An 18,936-nucleotide genomic window follows, 5' to 3' on the forward strand; every position below is an offset into this window, starting at 1 on the left:
TACAAAACTATAAGTCCATTCAAAGAGTAATTATCAATGGTTTGCTATCAAACTGGGAGGGGTACTGCAGAGAGCTGTACTGGGTCCAGTACTAGTCAATATTTTTCATTAATGACTTGGATAATGGAGTGGACACTATTCCTATAAAATTTGCAAAATTTACTTAGGAAATTTACTTAAGAAAAAATCAAATGCACAGCTGCAAAATGAATAACTAGCTGAGTGACTACTGTTGAAAAGGACATGAGGGTTACAGTGGATTACAAATTGAATGAGCCAACAATCTGATGCAGTTGCAATAAAGGCTAATATTCTGGGGTGTATGAATGGGAGAGTTGTATGTAAGATGGGAGGTAACTGTCCCACTCTACTCAGCACTGGCGACGCCTCAACTGGAGTCCTGTGTTCTGGGTGCCACACTTTGGGAAAGATGTGGACAAATTGGAAAGTCCAGATAAGAGCAAAAAAGAAAAGTGATAAAAGGTTTAGAAAACCTGACCTATGAAGAAAATTGTCTAAAACTGGGCATGTTTAGTCTTGAGAAGACTGAGGGGGACATTTGTTAAGTCTTCAAGTATGTTAAGGGCGATTATAAAGAAGACGGTGATCAATAGTTCTTCATGTCCACTGAAGATAAGACAAGTCATCAGCATAATCTGCACCAAGGGAGATTGAAGTGAGAAATTAGGAAAAACTTTCTAACGCTCAGGGTAGTTAAGCTCTGGAACAGGCGTCCAAGGTAGGTCGTGGAATTCCCCACCACTGGAGGTTTTAAGAATCGGTTACAAAAACACCTTCCAGGGATGGTCTAGGTTTACAGGGTCCTGCCTCAGCACAGGGGGCAGGACTAGATGACCTCTCAAGGTCCCTTCCAGCCCTACATTTCCATGATTCTCTGACTGGCACACTCACCTGTCAAGGCTATGTGTTTTCACCTCTTTTACCTGGTTTATTGAGGAGATTAGAGTTGTAATTTCAATGCAGCTTCTAATGAGAGCTTCTTAACCCTTGGGGGGGGGTGAGTGACCACAACACTAATGACACAAATGAATTCCACGGGGATTATCCGAAGACACTCAGTATGAAGAGCACTGCACATTTTAGTCCTGCAGCTCCTGTTCCAGGGGCATTTCCCATTCAATCCAATGAACACATTAGCCCAAGTCTAACCCTGAAGAGAACTCCTGGGACACCTTGGAATGATTATTTAGACCACACACAATTTCTGAAAAGAAAAAAATGACACCCTATTTCCTTCAGCTGAAGACTGACCGACTTTATTCATGTCACAGTGCACCCTAAATAACTTAGATGTGCACATAAATATTACATAGATTTGAATGGAATGAACTGAGAGTCCCATACAATACTGAGTAGCATTTATACTTGAGTAATATAAATAAGCTTTGGTGTACATATTTTAGGACATACTGTAGATCAACACTGCATTACAAAAAGTCATGGCCCTGTGTATTCTTTGGTATGCCCGTTGCTTTCTGTGCCACTCCACCTATGGCAGACTGGAGTTATTTTATTGAATGGTGTTGGAATGAATAATACACGGTGTACAGTAACCTGGTAGTATTTACTTGGACATAAATTCAATTTTATGCTGCTCCTACATATTCAATGTGCCTTTTAGAAACATAAAACACAGCTGTATTGCAGAACTTGGCCTTTGGGAAGCTAGTGGTTTTGGGGAGTAGGCATGGGCCTTTGGCATCCAGAAAGGCACAGTAGTTTGCCTGGAATTATGGAACAAATATTAGACTGGATGTTTCTGCTAAAACTGCTCAGTAGTTTAACAAAAAAGTGTGGGCTGGATGAATGGACGATAAGGTGGATAGAAAGTTGGCTAGATTGTCGGGCTCAACGGGTAGAGATCAATGGCTCCATGTCTAGTTGGCAGCCGGTGTCAAGTGGAGTGCCCCAAGCGTCGGTCCTCGGGACGGTTTTGTTCAATATCTTCATTAATGATCTGGAGGATGGTGTGGATTGCACCCTCAGCAAGTTTGCAGATGACACGAAACTGAGAGGAGAGTTAGATACGCTGGAGGGTAGGGATAGGATGCAGAGGGCCCTTGACAAATTAGAGGATTGGGCCAAAAGAAATCTGAGGAGGTTCAGCAAGGACAAGTGCAGAGTCCTCCACTTAGGACGGAAAAATCCCATGCACTGCTACAGACTAGGGACCGAATGGCTAGGCAGCAGTTCTGCGGAAAAGGACCTGGGGTTACAGTGGACGAGAAGCAGGATTCGAGTCAACAGTGTACCCTTGTTGCCAAGAAGGCCAATGGCATTTTGGGATGTATAAGTAGGGGCATTGCCAGCAGATCAAGGGACATGATCATTCCTCTCTATTTGACATTGGTGAGGTCTCATCTGGAGTACTGTGTCCAGTTTTGGGCCCCACACTACAAGAAGGATGTGGAAAAATTAGAAAATGTCCAGCGGAGGGCAACAAAAATGATTAGGGGACTGGAACACATGACATATCAGGAGAGGCTGAGGGAACTGGGATTGTTTAGTCTGCGGAAGAGAAGAATGGGGGGCAGGATTTGATAGCTGCTTTCAACTACCTGAAAGGGGGTTCCAAAGAGGATGGTTCTAGACTGTTCTCGGGGGTAGCCGATGACAGAACAAGGAGTAATGGTCTCAAGTTGCAGTGGGGGAGGTTTAGGTTGGATATTAGGAAAAACTTTCACTAGGAGGGTGGTGAAGCACTGGAATGCGTTACCTAGGGAGGTGGTGGAATCTCCTTCCTTTGAGGTTTTTAAGGTCAGGCTTGACAAAGCCCTGACTGGGATGATTTAGTTGGGGATTGGTCCTGCTTTTAGCAGGGGGTTAGACTTGAGGTCCCCTCCAACCCTGATATTTTATGATTCTAATTCAAAAACTGATTTAAATTGGCATCATTACGGTTCAGATTTAACATTCAATTGTGACGAATGGTGGCACAGCTCAGACTTCAGAACGATTGTTTCAGTTTATGTGTGAACGCAAAAAGACAAACACTCCATCTCAACGCTTGAGTCATATCTGAAAGGCTCACTTTAAAAAAAACAAAAAGGAAAAACTTATCTTCTGGAGTACAATTCTGCCGCACAGAATGAATTCTGCCACCATTTGCACAGGTACAGGATCAATGAATACACAGGGCCCAATGAACACTTCATACAACACGAGTGAAAGGTTAGTTTTATTTGTCCAAGTAAATATTTCTAAAGTGGATATGTTTATTTCTAGGCGGCTCTGCCATAAATATTTAGGTCCAAGATGAAGGGTCATTGTTGAGTGAGCGGTTGCATCTGTGCCTGCCTTTTGGCTTTCGTTTGAAGATATCTCCCTTTTCCATCTTCAAAACGTCTCTTCTCATCTTCACTTTCTACCTGTTGATCAGAAAATCAAAAACCTGAATATTATTTCTGTTCTCTTTTGGATGCTTGCGAGTCTGACAGCGAGCTCTTAGCTTACTTCATAACAATTCAGTCAACATTCTAGTCTGCCTTCCAGCCTGAAAGACCCCAAGGACTTTGCAACTATGGGACAGATTCTGACCTCAGCAGCACCAGGGCAAATCTAGGGTAACTCCACTGAAGTCAAATGGAGTTACTCCCATTTACTGCAGCATAACAGAGTAGAAACTATTGACAGGAATCCGATCATCCACCCCAGGGAGAACAAGCATAGGAAATGGCTTGGAGAATTTATGCAGGAATTTAAGATAAAAAAGCTCTTCCATGAATCTTAGGGGTGAGAAATGAGTGCACTGCAAGCCCGAGTGGCCACACGTAGCAGCAGACAGTCTCTGCCCGGCAGACATGCTTATTTCTCTATAGTTCAGAGATGGAGGATATTCAGCAAACTGACCCACAGCCAACAAGTGCTAAAAGGAGATCACCTTCAAGAGACGCTTCCAACTGAATGGCACGCAAACCGCAGGAGCCATGGAAGGTGCCCTAGTGTCATTAAGAACAGCCCTCAGCCTCCCGTGCAGGCCACAGACACACCTTTTGTAGGAGGGGAATGTTCTGTTTTGAACGAAGATCTTTTCTTAGTTCAAAAGCTGTGGCCCTTCATTGCTTTTTAAAAGTCGATCACCAAATAAAAGCCCTAGGAGCCCTGCAGCCGCAAGGAGGCCAGCAGCCTGAGATTCCTTAAGTTAAAAGGCAGCAAGAGTGGAAGTTTGTCAAACGTTACAGGGAATTCACTTATTTATGCACAGAGATGTTTGTTAAGTGGGTTAGCCAGGAAGGTAAATCAATTTCTCAGACACGTATGGCAGCTTTTAATTTCTTAGCCAAGTACACACTGCCAAGTCCCTTATGGGATAACATCTTCATGGCCATTCATTTTTATAAATTACTGAATTTGTTACACTTTAGGTACAATTTACATGGTTTTATAACCACTCTGCAGAACACTTGGCTGTAGGTAACCATGCTAATAGGATTTGGATGAACGAATTCATTTCACAATGAAGAAATGCATCAAAGTTATCCGTGATTTTGGGTTACAATCAGAGGCTAGCAGCAAGAGAATATTAAAATCATATTCTCTCTCGTTTAGACAGCACCAGGGTGAATGCTGCACTTTCCAGACAGAGCCCGGCACAACCCCAGACTTCGGGAACTTGCAGTCCAAGGACTCAAGCCTGCAAACCTTTATGCACATGTGTAACTTAGTAGTATCATCAACCCATAATGCCTCCCCAGAGCACCCACCTTTGGGTCCATCAAGTCCTTTAGGACCGGATGGTGAGGTCCAACACATTGACATTTCTGCTACTGGCTCTAACAGAAACAAGTCAAACCTCTTGGAGCCCAAACAAATAGGTTTGTGTATAGTGAAAATATCCTGCAGGAGCTAGGAGACCAAACCAGAGCAGGGAGTCTTTACTCCCAGATGTTTCAGAGTAAGAGGCTATTGGCAAAAATGACTAGAATGAGCTTTTGAATGTATGGTTATAGCAAACCCTTCCTCTCACAGACATCTCAAACTGCTCTCTACATGCCCCCAGGTCCCAGCCTGGCAGCCTCCCAGCCAGCAAAACAGCAGCTCTGGCACAGTTCAAACGCTGGGGCGAGTTCTCTTCTGAAATGGGCAATAGAACCACACAGCTAGAGTTGGTTTTTCCAAGTCGCTTTATTACGTTCCCCACCCCCCCCTTTCTTCAGTGTTGTCTATGGGATGGGCATTTTCTTCAGGCTGCTATGCCTAGCCTGGCCCAGTAAATGGGAGTTGAGAGTGGGGCAGAAGGAGGTCACTTATTTATAAGCTACTGAGTAAAAAGCCCCTAAAACCTTTGGCTTAAGTTTTCAGCAGAAGGCTCATCTATAACGTGTGTCTGCAATCCCTTGTCACTTGGATAAACTCATGAGCTTCCCCTCAAGGCTACGTCTACACTGCACACCCCTGTCAGTGGTGTAGCTCCATGCTGCAGTGAAAAGCAGGCTAGCTACACATGTCCGTGAAAGGCTCTGGCAGGGGGGAGGCTGAGCTTTTCCGCACCTTGGGAGTCGTTCCCCGATGCCATATTCTTTTCCTGTGGTGGGCAAAGGCTCCAGCAGTGCGGAGACAGCAGGACACTACACAGGAGAAAACAGCAGCACAGATGGGATGCACAGCTTAGGCAACTGGGGAACCACATAAGTTACATACCGTGTCCGTACTTTACTTGTCTTAAGCTATGCCTCACTGTCTATACTGCTACTTAAACCCGTGCTTGGGGCTTCCCGAGTACATGCTATGCATGCCACCAAAAGAAGCGTGCAGTGCGGGTGTAGCCCAGCAACCAGTGAAATCTTAGACTGGAGACTCACACGGCTTTCCCAAGCAATGTTCATACCAAGATTATCCAAACACCACGTGCAGAGACAAATCTCACATGCCAAGCGTGCCCTGGCTTAAAAATCTGTCAGTGCAAGAGACATGCAGGCCAACCCTTCATGGCTTAATTGCAACCAGCAAAGGGGACGTTCATGGATCACATTTATTTATTATGCATCATCTTGGTCCTGTTTTTCAGCCACAAGAACAGCAGTATGAATGGATTGTCGCTTTCAAGGATGCTCCTTGCTGAACCATTAGCCTACATTCTTTGTAAACAATGGGAAGCTTTACTAGCCATACAGGTAGTAACAGCGCACTAATTGACAAGACAACGGCCCTGTTGAGGAAGAGGAGTAGAGAGAAGCTTGTTTTCTGCGTGGGCTCCACTCTCCATTATTGGTTTTCCTGGCTGTAAATGACAAACAAGTAAACAAACACGACTAATTTAGCTGAAGTGCTCTGGGAGGTGAACACCGCTCCCGAGGGAAGGACGTGATTCTCTCAAAGCGCCCTGTGTATACACCATGGATATCCAGCAGATCCAACTGGACTCGGTACCTACAGTTCTTCCCGTCTGGAGCGTGTGACCAGCAGTAAATGCAGGGGCTCAGAACAGCCTTCTTAAAACGAAAGTACTGTTAGTGAACCACAGGAGCAAAGCACTAGATGAGACGAAAAGGATTTTAACAAAAGGTTTTTTTATTATTATTATTTATATGCTACAGCTTTATTTCAGTGTCCACTTCACTTTTCTGGTTTGGGCATACAGGCACATCGATCTTACCTAGAGGCTTGCCATTCCTTAGCAGAAACTCTGGGCAGGTCCCACTTCCCAGACACCCCACACTCCAGAATCTGGGTTCACCTTGGCTTTCCTTTGTCCTTAAATCCAGACAGCAGCCCTCTGACGCAGGGTTTGTATACACAACAGTTGTGTCAGTCTAACTAATGTGGCTCAGGGCTGTGAATCAGCCTCTCTCAGGGAGGTGGTTTTATTGTGCTGCCGACAGCCCTATTCTGTGCTCTCCCAACAGCAGAAGGCAGCTGCACGATGTGGCGCTTCTCATGTAGACTAGCCCTTATTTTCCAGGGTGGGACCTGTTGCCCCAAACCCGTTTGCTCACAGGGGGTAGAGTCAAAGCAAAAGGCTCCTGCACTGACTCACACCACCCCTAATATTTGCTGAGAGAGGTCTTATCTCACGTCATTGTGTTGCCTTCCTGTTCGGTTCCCAACCCCCCTGGGGGTTTAGTCCAGGACAGCCATACAGTAAATATCCCATTAACCAAGTCAAGAAACCGTATTCTTAGCTTATTACACAGCAGCTCCATCTCTCCCACAGTGGGATCCAAATTAAGTCCTGATTTCAGTCCTTTGCCACCAGCCTCATCTGTCTAGCAGTTGACTGTACATATCCCTCTGTCAACACTGCTCATACAGCCATTGTGCCTCTGATGGCCACTTACAATTACTTCCCAGGTTGGGACAGGTGAGGGAGGTTGGTAGGGCTTGACAGGCACTCAGAGGAGTGCCTTCTGTCCCTGCTGCCATCGCCACTCTATCAGGGGATGGGCAGGAGAAACAGAAAGGCCATCTCCCAGCTGGAAGGGGCTCAAGAATCCCGCTGGAGAGACCTTGTGTTGCTCTTAATTCCCTGTGCGATGATTGATGGGAGCTAGCAGAACACACAAAGGCAACAGAAGCTACTAAAACACTTTCACAAACTCAAGTAACTGTTACCCCAGAACAGTGGGGCTGCCCCAGGGCCAGGGAGCCCACAGCCCACATGGACAAATGACCATCCGCACGCTGCTCACCAGGAGGCTTTTGCAGAGCCGGCACAGAGTTTGCGTTAATGCTGAACAAGCAGCGACCTCTCCCCCGAGCTGAAGTTGAGGGGACTAGCCTCCGAGCAATCCTGGAAACATTTCTTCCTACCACTTGACTTATGGAAGGAACTGCCAAGGGCAAAAATATAACCATGAATCATCCGTTCAAGGGGGAATTGGAGGGGGTGGAGGCGACTGACCTGACTGAACAGGAACTCCGATGCATCCGATGAAATGGGCTGTAGCCCACGAAAGCTCATGCTCAAATAAATTGGTTAGTCTCTAAGGTGCCACAAATCCTCCTGTTCTTTTTGCGGATACAGACTAACACGGCTGCTGCTCTGAAAACTGAACAGGAAAAGAAACTCCATCTCTAAGGGGAAAATAGTGCACTAGTTTCACAGAGATGAAGGGCAGAAGGGACCATGAGATCATCTAGTCTGACCTCCTGCCTTTCACAGGCAGGAACATGTCACCCCGATGTGGAGCCCAGTGACGAAACTAAAGCAGTTTAGTCAGCAGGAGAGTAACTGTTGCGTGCCCCAGGCTGAGAACAGGAGAGACTGAGGCCTCTGGAACAGCAAGGGCTCAAATAGGTGAGAGATGCCTCGAGGATCCCAGCCTGTGACCCGGGCCTGTCACTGCAGAGGAAGGTGAAAACCCCCAAGGGTCCCTGCCAATCTGACCTGGGGGGAAATTCCTTCCTGACCCCAAATCTGGCGGTCAGCTGGACACTGAACATGTAAGCAAGACACACCAGCCAGGCCGCTAGAAATAGGATTCTCTGGACTAGCCCAGACAACTGGCCCACCCCAGCTGGCATCCTGTCTCTAGCTGTGGACAATCTCTGATGTTTCAGAGAAAGGTGGAAAAAACAGCCACCCAGATTGCAAATGGGTGTTTGGGGGGTGGGGTGGGGAATTCCTTCCTGACCCCTGCAAGTGACATGCTGAAGCTCTGAAGCTTGAGACTCCAAGGCCAGATGGGACCACCACAGACATTCAGCCCGTACCCACGTCCACTGTCCCCAGCCTGCAAACCTCTCCCAGACACAACTTTCAGAAAGATATCTAATCTTGTCATAAAGACTCCAAGAGCTGGAGAGCCCACTGCCTCCCCAGTAAACTGTTCCACTGTTTAATCACCCGCACTGCTAAGAAGCTGCATCTTATATCAAAGTTGAATTGAATCTTGTTGCGCCTCTGTCAGCAAGGTTGAAAAGCTTCTCACGATCAGATCTCTTTTCCATGCGTCACGATCAAGTACCTCTAAACCTTCTCTTCAGTACGCTGAATACATTTAACTCCTTAAGCCTTCCAGCCCCCGGACCACGTTTGTGGTCCTCCACTGAACTCTCTCCAATATCTCCACATCCTTCTTGAAGTGTGGTCACCAGAACTGGACACAGTATACAAGCAGCAGTCTTACCAGGCAAGACCACTTCCCTATCTCTATTCGATGTTCCCCTTTTTATACACCCAAGGGCCCCATTAGCCCTTTTCGCCACAACACTGTACTGAAAGCTCACACTGAGAGGATTATCTGCAATGACACCCAAGTGCTTTTCTGAATCACTGCTTTCTGAGACAGACTTCCATCCTGTATCTATAATTGGCATTCTTTGTTCCCCGATGCACGTACCTGGCATTTGCCTGTATTAAAGTAAAAGGCTAATGGAGTGCCCATCTTTAAAAAAGGGAAGAAGGAGGATCCTGGGAACTACAGGCCAGTCAGCCTCACCTCAGTCCCTGGAAAAATCATGGAGCAGGTCCTCAAGGAATCAATTCTGAAGCACTCAGAGAAGAGGAAAGTGATCAGGAACAATCAGCATGGATTCGCCAAGGGCAAGTCATGCCTGACTAATCTAATTGCCTTCTATGACGAGATAACTGGCTCTGTGGACGAGGAGAAAGCAGTGGACATGTTGTTCCCTGACTTTAGCAAAGCTTTTGACATGGTCTCCCACAGTATTCTTGCCAGCAAGTTAAAGAAGTATGGGTTGGATGAATGGACACTAAGGTGGATAGAAAGCTAGCTAGCTAGTCAAGCTCAACGGATAGTGATCAATGGCTCCATGTCCAGTTGGCAACCGGAATCAAGCGGAGTGCCCCAAGGGTCGGTCCTGGGGCCAGTTTTGTTCAATATCTTCATTAATGATCTGGAAGATGGAGTGGATTGCACCCTCAGCAAGTTTGCAGATGACACTAAACTGGGAGGAGAGGTAGATATGCTGGAGGGTAGGGATAGGATACAGAGGGCCCTAGACAAGTTAGAGGATTAGGCCAAAAGAAATCTGATGAGGTTCAACAAGGACAAGTGCAGAGTCTTGCACTTAGGACGGAAGAATCCCATGCACCGCTACAGACTAGGGATCGAATGGCTCGGCAGCAGTTCTGCAGAAAAGGACCTAGGGGTTACAGTGGACGAGAAGCTGGATATAAGTCAACAGTGTGCCCTTGTTGCCAAAAAGGCCAATGGCATTTTGGGATGTATAAGTAGGGCATTGCCAGCAGATCGAGGGACGTGGGGATTGGTCCTGCTTTGAGTAGGGGGTTGGACTAGATGACCTCCTGAGGTCCCTTCCAACCCTGATATTCGATGATTCTATGATCCTATGATCATTCCCCTCTATTCGACATTGGTGAGGCCTCATCTGGAGTACTGTGTCCAGTTTTGGGCCCCACACTACAAGAAGGATGTGGAAAAATTGGAAAACATCCAGCGGAGGGCAACAAAAATGATTAGGGGACTGGAACACATGACATATCGGGAGAGGCTGAGGGAACTGGGATTGTTTAGTCTGCGGAAGAGAAGAATGAGGGGGGATTTGATAGCTGCTTTCAACTACCTGAAAGGGGGTTCCAAAGAGGATGGATCTAGACTGTTCTCAGTGGTAGTAGATGACAGAACGAGGAGTAATGGTCTCAAGTTGCAGTGGGGGAGGTTTAGGTTGAATAGTAGGAAAAACTTTTTCACTAGGAGGGTGGTGAAACACTGGAATGCGTTACCTAGGGAGGTGGTGGAATCTCCTTCCTTAGAAGTTTTTAAGGTCAGGCCTGACAAAGTCCTGGCTGGGATGATTAGGTCGGGATTGGTCCTGCTTTAAGCAGGGGGTTGGACTAGATGACCTTCTGAGGTCCCTTCCAACCCTGATATTTGATGATTTTATGAAAATACATTTTATTGGATTGTTCCATTTAACCAGGTGATTCAAATCACTAACAGTAAGCTGTCCCCCTCCTAGAAACAGTCCTGCTTATTGATACTTCCCTATTGTCAGCTACATTCTGGGATTATCTGTGAGACAATTTTAAATCCAGCTAATGTGTTAATTCCATAGAATTCAAATTTTTTAATCAAAGTATCATGTGGTAGTAGGTCAAATGCCTTGGAGAAACCCAAGTATGCCATATCAGCAGTTACTTCATCAGCCAGATCATGTTTTATTTAAGACTATAAGGTGGGAACAGAAAAGCACTCACTCAGATGCACAAAGGAACAACAAAGACTCAGGAGAATATTGTGTGTGGTCCCACCTGTGTGACTCTGGGATTTTAACATCAAACACTAGGCGACTGAGAATCACAGGACCTTAAAGGCTTATAAATTAAAGTTCTAACTAGTAATACTAATGGTGGGCATGTTACCAACCCCCGAATTCCCTCAACTAGCACATGGCAAAAATTAAAGGCAATGCAGCACCTGGTGCAATTGCCTGGGGGAATCGATTAAAAATGTATAACCCTGAACTACATGGGAACAATACAGATTAATTATTAAATTATTGCCCAGAGATACACAGATGTATCTGCCAGTCAGCTCCAGGAGCTGCATCTGACATGGCTGCTCTGGGCCTGCCAGGGACGGGAGCTACTCTGCAGCTGAAACATATGGGGCTGAGATCAATGTGGAATGTCAGAGCCCCCAACCAATGACCCTAGAGTGACTCAGGACACTGCTGTCTGCTACAGCACAAGGGGACTTGTCATCCTTTTGATGTTAAAAGTATATTCACCCACATATTTTGCTGATGTTGCATCATCTGCCCACACAGCCCCTAATGACCTAGTATGGAAACTAAATCATGCTCGACGGAACACATGGAGGTGCTAACTTTTGAGTGAAATGAGACAAAAAGTTAACACCAACTCCAACCACTGTTTTGTTTTTATCTCTTTGGGCACGTTTCATCTTGCATAGCAGGGCAAGTCCCATATCAGATCTAAGGTGAACTCCAGAGGTTTTAAAAGAGACTCAGTGGAGATTTGGTGCAAGGACCAGCATCACCTCATCAGCTGAAATAGAAATTCTGGCCTTGGGGTTGCCAGTATCTCTAGTTAAACTGTAAGCACTTTAGGGCAAGGACAGGAGGATTGAGATAGAGCAAGAGACATGCTTCCTACACAGACTGCTGGCTAGCAGTGAACACCTGACCTGGAGTGGCAAACTCTGCTTCCCTTGCCCGGTAACATGCCATGCTACTATGCCATGCCAATAGAGTCAGCCCTGTCCACTCCAGCACTAGATGGATCACATTCACATTCTCTGCAGTACACAAGGGTTTTGATGTCCCTTTCCACTGGACAGAATAATACGGATGTAAAAACCAGCTGTTTTCTAAAAGCAATTACAAAGTAAGCAAGAACATTCCTTTCCAGAGCAGATGCTCACTACTGGGGAGCCAAAAAAACCTGGCTCGCCTCCGGATTCAGCATCCTCCTGTGACTGGAGTTTCCGCAGTGTTTCTGAAGCGTCTGGCACACGGGGCCAGCTATGCTGCACTCCAGCAGGCTGCTGCTCAAGAGCGGCACAAAGAGCTGGTGCACACACCTAGACAGGCACCCTGAAGGCCGAGTTTGGGCTGGCTCTCAATTAGTAACGTGCCATTAAAATACAAGCCCTGCTGGAGTGTCCCTGATGCCCTGGTGGTATCAAGGGGGTAGAAGGACACACGCAGCCAGGGTAAGGCTGAGTCCACACTTCCATTTTTCAGACTTGAGGGGGAAAGGCCTGAGCTGGTAGTAGCCTGGCCTACAGCTATATCCAATGGGAGCGAAGGGCCTGAAAATTCCAGTGCAGGCTAGACCAAGGTCTTCAAAGGCAGCAGGCTGTTTCGTTCCCCTGGACCGAACAGAGGAAAGATAGCAGCCCTGCGCCCTGGCCAGGGCCGCCTGTTTCGCCTTGCTGTCCTCCAGGGAAACGGGGGCCAGAATCTGCCCTGTGGGAGCAGAAAGCTTGGCCTGCAGCATGGACTACATGCCTGTTAGCACCTGCAGATATTTTACATTATTCAAGTGACGCTCAGAAGCCACCACTCTGCTGCTTTTCTCTTGCTACACTGACAAAGTAATGGGAGACGAAGTGCCATCTTGCAGCCCCCCACACTCCAGCTGGCTCTGGGAGGTCACTCCCCTCCTCCCTATAAAACACTTACTTTTCAGAAGACACATGCATTTTTAGAATGCCAAGTACAGCTGCAGAGAAAACAAGCGAAGGAGTCTCTGGACGAGTCCGAGTGTGTCTGGCTAACAGTGCCATGCAGCAGACAGCACAGCTCATCCACTTTACCACAGACCATCTGAGCTGGCTACCATTTGGCAGTAAATACACCAGGGAAAAGGAAGGGAGTGGCGGGCTGGATCTCAAAGCAATACATGGAAATCTACAATTTCACAGACTTTAAGGCCAGAAGGGACTATTATAATAAGCTAGTCTACCTCCTGCATAACACAGGCCAGAGTTTTACCCAGTGATTACTGCATCAAGCCCAACTATTAATGGACAAGATACAGCATCCTTTAAAGAGCAGCCCATCTTGACAGACTCCAGGTGGTCAATTTACCACCTCCCTAGGTAATCTGTTCCAATGGCAGATTTACCCTTGCTTAATCTGCGTCTTATTTCCAGTTTGTCAAAGTAAGGGTGGGTAAAGAACAGAGCTCCACAGAAAGGCCACAAAACTGTCCAGAGTCACAGGACCTAGTGCCAGGAGTGGGCTTAGAACAGGGGTCCAGACCCAGACCCAGACCCAGACCCTGCCCTATCCACTCAACTAAGCCGCCAGCCCAGACTTCCAGGCAAGCAGGGCTGGAGGTTCTAGTATCTGTTGGTACTGCCTCCTACAAAGGTCCCTTGAGAGGGCCATTAAATGCTCCCAGCTCTGCCCCAGGCCTGGAAGGCAGCCTGCTTAGTGAGAGCAGCTGAGTTTGGCCCAGAATTCTCATCTCCCATATGGTCTCCAGCCTGGCCCCACTGCGTGTGGGTGTAAGACTAATCTACAGTGGAAAACATTGTTCTCATTTTCCAATAGGAAACTTGCAAACAAAACGCTTTGGCATTTGCCTTTCCTGTGTGTGATTTGAGAACACACCCTGATAACTTGGCATATGAAATAAGTAATGAAGTTCACAATTAGCAGAGTCAATAGCCTGTCTGTTTTAGAATGAATGGCTGTCTAGGCTGATCAGGGCTTCGAGGGGTGGGCAGAACAATTTCCTGTAAGCCTGACAGTTACAGACCTCTTTAATTAGTGAAGTCATACAGAGAAACCTCACTTGAGTTTATAATGGGAAACATAAGGCGTCTCTGGATGATAATGAGTGCAATTAAAACTTGTGTCCAGATTATTTTAGATATTTAATTGAGCAGGGCAAGCGAGGTACTGCCGAGCTCTGCAATGACTTGCACCCTGTGCAAACCCACTGTGCCAGGCAACAGCCAGGGCAGAATTCAGCCCTATGGCCACAAACATGTATGGTCACGAGGCATGTGAAATGCACTGATATTAGCGTCCGGGGGACATAAGCACGTTAGTGATGGTTAGCTGCTGGAAGCCACCATTCCCAGCCAGGACCTATGTGAAAAACTCTGGGCAGAAACTGCCCAAGGCCTTTTGTTTAGCATGTGGTAAAATACCCACTCATGTGCACCGCTGAGGTACAGCAGAGTGGCACTGGACAGTAGATGCCACATCGCTGCCTGTTAAGCCACCAGAATTGACATGACTTTGCACCAGCTAACATGCTGCACTTCCTATAGGTACAAGGCTTAATGAAGCAACATCTCATGGAAGATGCTGGAACTCACTGCAAATGACATTACTGCACAAATATCCCAGTGCGCATCATCCCCATCCCATTCCCATCACTTTCTAAAGGTTGAATTAAATTGCTCATATTGGGGACTTTCAAAGCAGAGGAAGAGGCTGATCTCACCATCAGCCCAGTTCTTAAAATAAAGATGCTCTTATGAGTGGTAACTAATCTCATAGGCCTTATCAGCAACTCTTTTTAAACCAAGCAGACCCATGTGAGAGGCCGATGGAGAGAATATGCTGCTGAAATATGAACTCCCACAATAATGAAGTTGCTATTTATATTTCACAAAACAGGCTCCTAATCTGAACATTAAAACCCAACAGACTTCCTGCTCCTCTTCTGGGGCTTTGCTAAATGAGTTCTGCTCTGAGCTCTGCCGTTACTGGATAAATGTGCCGGTAGCTCCATGCAATGCTCATTTACAGCACACTGCTCTTAATCACACCCAACGAGCCTGCAGAAAGGGAGTACATCATCTCCAAAACCCTTTCATTTTTAAAGTAACGTGCTTTGCATGTTTCCTTAAAAGGTCTTTGTGCTCCAAGGTGGTCCCGCTATCAACAATCCCAGTGGCTAAGCACAGTCCAGCTAAACATCTCCTCTGGGACTTGGAGGAGGGATGTTGCACATTAAACAACTCAAACACTAGCCAAATACTCCCAGGTGGTTAGTCTTGAGTCTGTGTGATTAATTGTTCTTTCCATGGGTAGAAAGAAACCAAATATGGGCACAGAGTGAAATCCCCCCAAAGCACTGCTTAAATCCCATGTGAGCCCTCCAAACAGGGTTTAAGGAGAGCATGGGTCATGTGCAGGCCCTCTGCTGAGGAGGTAATTCCAGCTACTCACCAAGGATAGGGAATGTCTGCTTAGGGGTCTGGGCCAGGATTGGGAGTCAGGGATCCCTAAAATTCTAACTCAGGAAGTGGGGCATGTAATACAGACCAGCTGCACAGAGTTTGTCTTCTGATCAAATCAGATAATGGTTGTGAAGTACTATATAAATGCCAACTATAAGCTTGATAATGACTCCATTTGCTATAGACCTGAGCGGACTCGGGGGAGAGAAACAAGGATGGGAGGAGGATAGAAAGCTCAATGTTCCTAAGTCAGCTACATTTTAAAATGCCTGTTTCAGAAGTTTGAGGGCAGCCCTCTGCTGCCTCATGACACACATCAACAGGATGCAAAGAAAGTAACTTGACAGACAAAGGCAAATTCATCCAAATGAAGATAGTTGGTGCCTAAAATCTCCACAGTTGATATAAAAGTATTTTCCCTGTGGGAAAACACTGAAAATGTCTGTGTGAGAAGGACAGCCACATCGGACACACATGTGATGGGCACACTGTGAAAACACAAACAACCTGAAATGGCCCCTTTACAATGTAACAGGACAGGCTCACTAGAGCTGGCTGTGCCTCAACAATCTAACAGAAGCTTCAGGTGCCCCAGTTGGTGGATTTTAGATGAATGCAACTCCTACACAAATCATATTCTTGATGTATTTTGAACAATGTCTGTTCACGTCATTAGCAGAAAAGGGCTGCAGTCAATGATTCTATAAGGGTACTAGTAATTGTCTGGAAGAACAAGCAGCCAAAACTCCAGCTTAGGGCAGAAACTCCCTTTCACTCACCTCTGGTGTGCTTCTGTATCATAGGACACCATGAGATCATTCCGATTCTCCTCTCACCTTGGGGCAACTCCCTGACTTCACTGGAGTTACTCCCTCCAGACATACACCACTATGGACATGTTCCAATCAAGCCGCTTATAGCTCACCGTAATGCTGGATTTGGACAGATTCACACAGCCCCTGAACAGGATTTTAATATACAAGCACAGTGACAGAAATCTTTTATTTTTAAATCTCAATTGGAGAAACGCCTCTCAGTTCTGCCTAGAAAGAATTGGCTGATACAGTGCCTCACACACCCACTTCCTTTAATGTCCAGCAGGATTTCACCTTTGCACAACTGTTAATAAGCATAATTTTAGGAGACCCATTGTGGCTGACAGTGTCAATATATATTAAGGTCACCAGCGCATATGGTTGCGCATTAAAGGCTTTGCTAGGTAAAGCAGTAAAGACTATCCGTATGAGTTGATGGTTTTGAGGGGTGATCCTGCTTCATATACCCCTGTCTACTCAACAGTCTGCAATCCAGAGCTCAAGCAGGCAGGATGAGTATGGTGCTGTTTCCCCCAATATCATTACAGCCAGCTATGCTTTTCCAGCTGGAGGGAAAACAGCACTTCTTTTAAAAGCATTCAATATGCAAAAAGAACTTGAAGTGGGAGATAAGTTTGACATCATCAAAACCAGCATGGGAATCATGTTCTGTGGGTGTTGATACAGGCATCAGGATGATGCTCAAGGTAGCACAGAGCAAATCATGAGCTTTGTGATGTCAAAATTCTACTAAGTTACTCTATAATATTCAAAGGAACAAGTTCACAAAAAATAGCACATTTCATTCTAGTAACATTCGCATTCCTTCAATTATTCAGCAATTTGAAAAAGACCTCATGGAGTTTAATTTCAGCTAAAGACGGTAACCAGAACAATGTAAAGGTCTGAAGCAAAAACATGAGTGCAACTCTCTGCAAGCAAACCAGAGGATTTTTGCAGCCCGTTACGATAAAATTGACCCAATTCTCCCCTCTCACACACTACTTTTCACCAGTGTAACACCACTGCAGTCAGTGGTGAAAATCTTATGGCTCATTCTTTAAGCCATACAGTCCTCTACCCTCTCTAAAATTGGGCAAGTTAAACATGCAGTATTGTATCTTCAAGAGGCAAATACATGACTGCAGGATGTCTCGCTACCAGATACTTGAATGTGAGTGTCTGGAATTATATAAAGCCTCTAGATTTAGAGACTGGGAAATGACTTCTTCACTCATTGCCTTTTCTTTCTGACGGACAGGATCCCTGAACTGAAAGATGTACAGCTGGCCAGACTACAAACACTTATTGCCCCATAGAAATGGAGTGTTTTTATTAGTTTGTTGTTGTTCAGACTTTCTAGCTGTGACTTTAAAAGCCATAGCACCCAGGAATTGTAACAGGTGACTCACCTCGAGGAGCGTGGCTGGCTCTGAATGAATCCAGGCAAGATGGAAGTGATGTTTGGTGTCCCAGGACACCAGGCGAGTGTCATTCAGTATCCAACCACCCCACAGTGGGTCCCCAGCTACAAGCCGCTGTATAGTAAGTTACCAAGTGAGACAGTCATTTCATTGTTTGTTTTTTTCATCTTTCAGATAAACAAAGAGAATATATGGACCCTACAGAAACTAGCCCAGAAATACCATGCAGGGCCCCTTAAAAATGTATGGGATAAGAGTGATAAACAAACAGAGACCCTCAGACCTGTCAATATACAGCTTCCACTCAAAGAAAGCATTAAAGAGCAGCAGCTATCAGGAATTAAAGCTTCTTCCAAGCAGCACATTAAAAATGTATACAACAGGTAAATACAGGTGTGTAAAAATACATAAATGCTACTCTGCTGGCTAAGTTATAATTAGCCGACAAAATGCTGGAGTGCAGAAGGGGATCTACATGGTATAAAATATTAAATCAAGAAATAACTCCAAGTCAGCAGTGCTGCATTATATGTCAAAGAACGGTGGATCAGGGGAGCTAAAAATAGACGGGAAGGCTGAAGCAGAATTGACAGTAGCAAATGGGGAAAGGGGTTCATCAGCAACATACAGACATGGGATGAGCTACAGCTCGGGAGGTTCCAGGGGGCCAGATTCCTTGCTTCATTCATAAAACATTCAAATCTCTACATAAGCTTTTACAATTAACAAAGGAAGAAACGTGAATGAAGCTGAATTCAACATGAAACAATGGATGTTACCATTCTCTGTATATATAAAATCTCCCCACTGTATTTTCCACTGAATGCATTCGATGAAGTGAGCTGTAGCTCACAAAAGCTTATGCTCAAATAAATTGGTTAGTCTCTAAGGTGCCACAAGTCCTCCTTTTCTTTTTGCGGATACAGACCAACACGGCTGCTGCTCTGAAACCTGTCAATGTTCATACTTAAATCTATTCATTTTGAAGGCTGGCAAGACTGACACTTGCTTTGGAAACTCTTATTTATGCTTATATTTTTCTGATGAATAACTGAAGGAAAGAGGTCTTGTTGGACAACA

General features: G+C 45.8%; 1 protein-coding gene across 3 annotated transcripts in view; it reads right to left on the minus strand.

Moving 5' to 3' along the window:
• Positions 1–1,250: 1,250 nt before the first annotated feature.
• ACOT7 (acyl-CoA thioesterase 7) overlaps positions 1,251–18,936 on the minus strand; it is a 106,202-nt gene continuing 88,516 nt past the window's right edge. For all 3 annotated transcript variants that reach the window (XM_048824966.2, XM_048824965.2, XM_075120982.1), the window contains one exon: positions 1,251–3,389. In XM_048824966.2, coding sequence (XP_048680923.1) covers positions 3,285–3,389 — 105 coding nt within the window. In that variant the 3' untranslated portion in view covers positions 1,251–3,284. The remainder of the gene's footprint in view (positions 3,390–18,936) is intronic.

The sequence above is a fragment of the Caretta caretta genome, chromosome 18, assembly GCF_965140235.1.
Source record: "Caretta caretta isolate rCarCar2 chromosome 18, rCarCar1.hap1, whole genome shotgun sequence".
NCBI lineage: Eukaryota > Metazoa > Chordata > Testudines > Cheloniidae > Caretta > Caretta caretta.